Consider the following 7,854-nt stretch of genomic DNA (forward strand, 5'->3'; position numbering starts at 1 on the left):
GGTTAAAGCCCCCACCAACAGTTCTGTTTTATTTGTCGATGAATTCTATAATTGAACTGCTTGTCTCTCGGGCTTCCTTTCCTGCTTGACTCTGGAAGTTGTTAAGGCGGATGGAGTCCAACTATTCCTCAGACGACCGCCTTGGTTCTCCAGGGATTTGGAGGCCCTCGGGGCGTGCTGCAGGTGTCGCTGCCACGGTGACAACAGAGAAAGGTACTCCGCTGTGCCTTCGATTCTCAGAGCCTGTATTAAAGCATTAGGTAGCTTCTAAACGCCACCCGGAAACTTCTTGGGGAAGTGCTGTCTTCGGACTGCAGGTTTGGAGTCGGTCCTTGAGCCTTGGACGCTGTCATTTAGAAAAGAGTAGTGTCCTTCGGAGCGCAGCAGTCAGTGCAGGAACATCGCTACCCCGACCATCTTAGGTGGGGGAAGCGCGGGCATCGGAGGGTCCTGCGTTCTCAAAAGAGTGCAGAGCCTTAGATTCTCTCCTACTCCAGGGAGATTCAGATTGACTCTTCGGTTCTCAGGGCCCAAGGTCAAGGCTACGCGGATTCCCGAGCCCACCGACTTAAGAACTCTCTTCCTTTCCACTAGACGGTGGGTGGAGAACCCTAATTCCCCTCTTCTTGCCCTCTCCCCGCTTAGCAGGTCTTTTGGGGAAAGAGCACTGATTTCGTCCCCGGCCGAGGTGGCACCCTGCTTCCTGGGCCCGCGTGGGGACAGCTGGCCCCTGCCGTGCCGGGAGGGTAGGAGAGCGGAGGCTGTCAGCCCAACGCGTGTAACCCCGAGGTGACTCGGGCCAGCCTGACCTGCCCCTCCCCCTCCCGCGGGCCCCGCAGCAGCAAACCCTAGGCCGAGCCGCAGGGGGTAGAGGGAGGTGCTGGCTCCAGACTCTCGTGGGTCGGTGTGCTCCGGCCCGCCGGGGGCGTCTCCGTCTTGGGGTCCCTCGTGCGCCTCCCGCTTTGGTGGGAGCTCTCCGAGTGCCTCTTTAGCGAGAGCCAATATCCTTTTGTGCTAATAGGTTTGTCCTCATTTGCTGCCTAATTGGACTATATAAAGCCAATAACAGGCGGGCTCTCATAGCCCGAAGCCAAAGCGCCAAAATCCGAGGGAAGGCGAGGAGGGGGGGCGGTGGCAGAGGCGGCTGCGGGGCCCGGGCTCGGCTGCGCCTTGGCCGGCCTAATCCCATTTGCCATTGTACGCGCCCAATCGCCGTATACTCCCCGCATTTAACTTGGATGACATTTTGATTTCATCATTAGCATCCGGCGCCGGATTGACGCATCCTAAGCCGGGGACCGCTCTTGCAGCCTCCTCCCGGGGAGCCTCAGCTTCTACCCGGCCCCCTCGCACCCTCGGCACAGAGGCAGGTCCGCTCCCCGCCCCTCTGGACCCCTCCCCCCATGCGAGCCCGCCCCGGCCCGGTCCCCACCCCGCCCTCCCGCGGCTCGATTCGCGCCCCGGGCGGCCCCCGACTTTGAGTCCCGTAGTTGAGTTCCGTTTATGGTCTGATTTCCGGCCCCTAGCCTGCTCGCCCCGCCGCCCGCCTGTCCCGCTCCCTCCCTCCGTGGGACCCGGAGGACTGGGGACCATGCCGGAGCCCGGGCCGGACGCCTCGGGCACTGCCAGCGCGCCGCCCCCGCAGCCGCCACCCCAGCCTCCCGCGCCCAAGGAATCCCCGTTCTCCATCAGGAACCTGCTCAACGGAGACCACCACCGGCCGCCCCCGAAACCTCAGCCTCCCCCACGAACGCTCTTCGCGCCGGCCTCTGCAGCCGCCGCCGCGGCCGCCGCGGCCGCCGCCGCAGCCAAAGGTGCCCTGGAGGGTGCCGCCAGCTTTGCGCTCTCGCAGGTGGGCGACCTGGCTTTCCCCCGCTTTGAGATCCCAGCGCAGAGGTTTGCCCTGCCCGCGCACTACCTGGAGCGCTCCCCGGCCTGGTGGTACCCCTACACCCTGACCCCCGCCGGCGGCCACCTCCCGCGACCAGAAGGTACCGACCTCTCTTTGAACTTTCGCTCTCCCCTCGCTCCCCCACGGGCTTGCCCTGTCCCCGCCCCGGGCTTGTTAATACAGTTACGGGACTCCCCGACTACTGCAAACCCGAGTTTTGGTCAACTTCCTCTCGCCTCTAGCCCTCCTCTTTCCTGGGCGCTCGATTAGGAGGCCCCGGATTCCAATCCCACTTGCTGAGAAAAGAGGAGTTGGAGGCCAGGGCGCTGCACTTCCCGGGCAAAGTGGCCTCCAGCAGGAATGGGTGGCTTGGGATGGCCTGGATAGGCCTGGAAGGCAGGGATAAACCCTAACCACGGATACTTTTTCCGTTGGCCCCTGGAACGGGAGACGTGGGATAAAAGGAGCGGCCCCGCTGCCATCATCGGCTCCCTGGTCCTTGGGAGGCAAGGGAATCCTAGGTCTTGGCGCCCCGCTGTAGCCCAGCGGAGACAGAGGAGAAAACCTTGGGAAAGCTGAGGCCCAAGGATCAGGAGCCCGAAGGCTAACGCGTGGGTTGCACCTGCTGCCCCCAGACTCCCTTCTCTCTCAAGATCGTGTCGTTCGCTGTGCTTGAGTGTGCATCTGTTTGTCTGTCTCTGCAGCCTCGGAGAAGGCCCTCCTGCGAGACTCCTCCCCTGCGTCCGGCACCGACCGCGACTCCCCGGAGCCTCTGCTCAAGGCTGACCCCGACCACAAGGAACTGGACTCCAAGAGCCCGGACGAGATCATTCTGGAAGAGAGCGATTCAGAGGAAGGCAAAAAAGAAGGCGAGGCGGTGCCGGGCACGGCCGGGACAACTGTAGGGACGACTGCGGCGACACCCGGCTCAGAGGACTGGAAGGCGGGCGCCGAGAGCCCCGAGAAGAAGCCCGCGTGCCGCAAGAAGAAGACGCGCACCGTCTTCTCGCGCAGCCAGGTCTTCCAGCTCGAATCCACCTTCGACATGAAACGTTATCTCAGCAGCTCGGAGCGCGCCGGCCTGGCCGCGTCGCTTCACCTCACTGAGACGCAGGTCAAGATCTGGTTCCAGAATCGTCGCAACAAGTGGAAGCGACAGCTGGCGGCCGAGCTGGAGGCCGCCAACCTGAGCCATGCCGCCGCGCAGCGCATCGTGCGCGTGCCCATCCTTTACCACGAGAACTCTGCCGCGGAGGGTGCGGCTGCGGCCGCAGGGGCCCCGGTGCCGGTCAGCCAGCCGCTGCTCACCTTCCCGCACCCAGTCTACTACTCGCACCCTGTGGTCTCGTCTGTGCCGCTGCTACGGCCGGTGTGAGACCGGAGAGGGGAGAGGGAGTGAGCACCCGGCCACCTTTCGGGGACCCCGGAGGAGACTGGGCTGGGCCAAGGGCGCAGAGCTATGGCCAGAGGCCTTGGGAACCGGGCTCAGGCTCACTGCCTTGCCTCCCACCCCCCAATAGCATTTTGTAAGTATTTGCAATGCATTTCCGTGCAATTCATTCCTATGAATTTGAGGCGCTTCTCCTCTTATTTTTGGTTTTGCTTACCAGTGAGAGAAAACGGGGTGGGAGGGCGAAAAAATTCCCAGGTCAAAACTTCCAACTGAAAAGTTTTTTGATAAATGTGCAGACCTCCCCTTAAATTTCCATTTTTAGGGGAGGAGGGTATTTTTACAGAAGGAAAATAAGCTCAAAACCCAACTTCCTTTAGTTTATTCATTTTCTATAGAACTATTTTCAAAATCCGGAGAGAGAATTCATATTTATTTCTGGATTTCTGGGTGTGGTTTTCCCCCACCCCCAATCAGTTATCTACCCCCCCACACACACGTACACTTTTTTTTTCTTTTCAAAACCCGAGTAACCTCTGCTAGGATCCCTAGTCGCCGGCTGATCTGTGGCAGTTAACATCATTTATCTCAGCTCCTGACTAAAGAATTCTCTGACCAAAACGTTTATAGGCAAAAAGACAAAAGCCCCAAATCAGACCTTTAGAATTCGGAGCAGCTCCATATCTGGCTGGGTTCCTGTGCTCTTATTTATCACTAGCGTTTTATTTAGTGGTCTATCACTGGTCCGAAAATTGTCATTTAACATCACCGTCACTACTGTGTTACCTGCTTGAGAGATTGGGTTCAAAAAAAAATTTTTTTTGTAGGAAAAAAATACATTTTATGCTGTCCCATTTTTACGTCACCGCAACTGTCGTGCTTTGACCTGTGCAATATTGTACAAAATTCCCCTAGAGCCCTGCCCCTTCCTCTGTGGGGATGAAGACCACCAGGCCACAGCATGATCACTAATGGAGAGGGAAGACTAAGCAGGGGAGGGGGGAGGAAGAAAGCAAGGTAAGGCAGTGATGCTCAGAGGAGTAAGCCAGGTAGAGCGGAGCGCTTTAAGTGAAGGACAATCAACATAGGAGAATCTTAACTTATTTGATAAATGTACAGTTTTCTTGTAAAATTCACCCTCGACTCCACAGGGCCTCTTGCCCTGTTTTCCTGTGGGCTACACCTGTTGTTCTGTCGTTCTGAGTAGTCTGTTCCCCCTTCCCTCCCTGTCCTCTGCTAGAGTTCAGTCCCTTTTTAAGAAAACAGAGCAAAACAAAACAAAACAAAAAAACCCTCCACAAACTATTGTTACACTTCATGTTGTTGTGGAATCGATTAATTAAAAAGAAAAATAAGTCTTTCACGTTGCTGGAGTGTGTAACTTTGGATGCCCCCCTCGCGGGTCCCCAGAGCAGGTGTCCAGGGAAACTCTTCTTACCTCTGTCTCTGTCTGCCTCTGTGTTCTCTAAACCTGACCTGGACTCGAGACCCTAGAATCCGGACCATAGAGGAGACAGAGGCGGCTTTGTTCAGGACCGAGGGTGTTCTTTCCGTGGTGCACCTTCTACTGCTTGAGAGGCCCTCCTCGGAGCAAAGAAGAAGGGTATAAAGACCTAGGTTTAACTAGCTTGCAAAGTTGAACAAAACGATAGCCCTGAGCTTAAAGACAGGTGGAATTTTCTCCAGAAAAGGCTGAAGCTTGCCTTCTTTCCCCAAGCCACGGTTCCTTCAAGAGCTGCTGGGTCAAGCATCCCTTAAATGTCTAGATAAGATTGTGGTGGCTGTGGTTGTCCCCTGAGGTGTTGAAGGAAGGGCAAAACTTGGAGTTAGGCTGAGTCTGGAGGTACATTCAGTAAACCTAGCAGCCCTTGGGATGGAGTAGGGGTTACTGCTTCTCAGACCAGGAGGTTTCAGCTGAGCTGGGAGAATTTCAGATACCCAGTGCAGAAGGCATGCGCCACTGGCTGAAGGAGGCGCGATTGCAGTCCACTGCAACCTTGCCAACCAGTCTTTCTGTGTCCATCAGTGCCCAAAGCTGCCTAGGGGGTAGCCACTTGTCCTGACTAATGCTTTCCTCAAGCCACTGCACCCTGGTCGTCAGCCAGAGGCAAAGCATTCCAAGACCCCTTGCGAGAACTGGTCTGCAAGGGAAGTAGGTGTTCAGGGGTCCCTTGCCAACTCAGCGTGGCTGCCTGCCTTCAAGTTCTGTGGTGTGTGTGTGTGTGTGTGTGTGTGTGTGTGTGTGTGTGTGTCCGTCCTGATCACATTCCTGGCAGTGCCTCTTTGGAGCTGGGGAGCTAGAAGTGGGGGTCTGAGGAACCGCAAGGAAGAGAAGAATTCAGCCAGCATTGCCACAAGCAGGACACAACCACTGGGGAGCGCCTGTCTGCGTGTCTGCGTTCTCATTTCTCCTTCTGTGTTGCCAAGCTCCTCCAACTCAATCGACACAATTGATTCTACTGTGGCAGAAACACCGCTATCGTTTTTCTGTTGATGGAAAACTGGCCCCAAATAAACTGGTGTGCGTATTTGTGGCAAAATTTTAGCCTGGACCCCACTGAAGATAGATCTGCCTTTATGTTCCTCTGGTTTGGAATAAAAACGAGGGCATGTGTCGTAAATGAAAAATAAACAGAATATCGGGGTCAAAATATGTTGTTCCTTGTGTTACCTGCAAACAGAGTGGTGCCTTTTACTGTTGGCAATACTAACTGCGGGACAGGCCAGTAACAGCTCATTAAAAATAATGTTGCAATAGCAAACATGTCCTCAGATTTTACAGCCAGAGCGTGATGTTATCAAATGCCAAGAAAATACTTCTCTATTTGTTTGGATTCTAGAAAACGGTTCTTGACTGACCCAGTCTTTTGAAAGTCAAGACATAACTGGTTTTCCACAAGCACAGTTTATCCTTTGTCCAAGCCCCTGGCCTCACTTTTCCTCCTGCATGGGAGCTTTGCTGCTTTGGGGCTGGTATTTCTCACCCCAGGGCCACATTTTAGCCCTGGAGGAGGAGGATGGTGCTCACATGATCAGTCCAGCTCAGTGGGGTCCTGATGGTGTGGTGTTTGTGGAGGGAAGCGATGACATTACGGAATACTGGTGCTCTTCCGAGTGGGGCACAATGGGTCTTTCTGAGACCTCCTTGCCAGAAGAAACCCAGTACAGGTCTGCAGAGCTGGTTGCTGTCTTAGCCTCTGCCTCTGGGAAGATTCCCAGAAGCTTTGAGAACCAATCACTAAAGAAGATATTTGGGGGGGAGGGACAAAGCCTCCTGAAATTCCTCTGGACATTCTCTAGGGAAAGTCAGGACAGCCAGGGTCTGCTGTTTCGGGGTGCTGAGTGGGCGCCTCTCATTTTTATTCTCTTACCACCTTCAGGTTGTGGACCTTAGCTTTCCTCTGTCTACCTACACCTCTGAGCCCGATCTTCACACCAGTCAAAGCCCTGCTCAATGAAAATGATCTCACCTTCCACAGCGGCCACCAAATACATGGATGAGTGCAAGCAACATAGAATAATACCCTCACTTGACACACCACACATGACGTCTTGTTTGTGTTTCTCCCCGATACAAGTAGCCCAAGGTTTCTAGCACACCCACTCACAATTTTTTTTTTTTAGCGCTACTCTGATAGCTCAGGCATACGTACAGTCATGTACTTTGTGCTAAGTGACCCTGAGTGGCCGGTTTTCTCAATGGCCCCTGGCTCAAGTGAGCTAAGAACAGATAGCACGGATGGGCAGGGAGCAGGGTGACTTTGCTCCCACCTCAGCTTTTCCCACTGACAAATTCCCATGCGGCAGGTTGATACTGGAGTTTTGTCACCAGCCACCTGGTCAAACTGGCCTACCCTCACTACTCCCCCATGACCATGGACCTTCACACTCCTATGTGCCAGTACTATAGGAGTTTCCACAGTGCTCCATACCCGCTGAGGGCCTTCAGGCCCTGGGAGAGCTCAAAGCCAGGCGAACTGTTTCTGTTGGCAACACAGATGTATTTCTTTTATTTGGTAGTAAATAGAGTGGATGTGTGTACATCAAACAACAGCAAGACATATAAACTGCACCCCGGCCGCTGTTGCTCATTTCTAAGGGGGGACATTCCCTTGGCAGGGCAGAGTCAGAGACCACAATGGGCAGGCGAGCCCCAGAGCACCCAACACCCCTTGCCGGGGAAACTGGAGGTGGAGATGGGGAGAAGGAGGAGGAGGTGAAAAGGTGGGTGAGCTTTGCCGTGTCCAGCGCGGCACAACTGAGGGGTGAAGGGAGGTCTCTGGGCCTCTAAGGGCTACTCTATCTGGGTGCTTCTAGTGCTCTGGGAGATCTAGCACCCAACTGTGGTGCCAACACCCCTGCTTTCTCTCCAAGCCCATGGGTTACCTGAACTTTCTTCCGGAGTCCTTGTGAGGGCTTCTAACCTTTACTGGAAGGCCCTTGACCACCTCAAAGACCCCGTTTTAGTCCATTTTAACCTTGTACTGTTCTGGCAGCCCAGTGGCTGCCAAACTTTAGTGGCCCAAACTTAAACAACTGCCAAGTGACCAGGAGATTGAACCATGGTACCAAG

General features: G+C 55.0%; 1 protein-coding gene across 2 annotated transcripts; it reads left to right on the plus strand.

The window, feature by feature from the left end:
• The first annotated feature begins 224 nt into the window (after positions 1-224).
• Hmx3 (H6 family homeobox 3) lies at positions 225-4,569 on the plus strand. 2 transcript variants are annotated; one of them, XM_005351388.2, is made up of 4 exons: positions 225-597; positions 1,263-1,370; positions 1,527-1,991; positions 2,596-4,569. In XM_005351388.2, the coding sequence occupies exons 3-4, from the start codon at positions 1,592-1,594 to the stop codon at positions 3,264-3,266; spliced, it is 1,071 nt and encodes a 356-aa protein (XP_005351445.1). In that variant the 5' UTR covers positions 225-597; positions 1,263-1,370; positions 1,527-1,591; the 3' UTR covers positions 3,267-4,569. The 2 variants fall into 2 exon arrangements, with proteins under 2 accessions (XP_005351445.1, XP_026637498.1); XM_026781697.1 differs by lacking the exon at positions 225-597 and adding an exon at positions 863-1,021.
• Positions 4,570-7,854: the final 3,285 nt, after the last annotated feature.

Source organism: Microtus ochrogaster, chromosome 8 (genome assembly GCF_000317375.1).
Source record: "Microtus ochrogaster isolate Prairie Vole_2 chromosome 8, MicOch1.0, whole genome shotgun sequence".
Classification (NCBI taxonomy): Eukaryota; Metazoa; Chordata; class Mammalia; order Rodentia; family Cricetidae; genus Microtus; species Microtus ochrogaster.

Bases quoted from the DNA above. Each gene is read 5' to 3' on its own strand.
- Hmx3 (XM_005351388.2), top strand. From the start codon at position 1,592: ATGCCGGAGCCCGGGCCGGACGCCTCGGGCACTGCCAGCGCGCCGCCC. The intron at 1,992-2,595 runs GTACCGACCTCT...CTGTCTCTGCAG, and splicing joins CCACCTCCCGCGACCAGAAG to CCTCGGAGAAGGCCCTCCTG.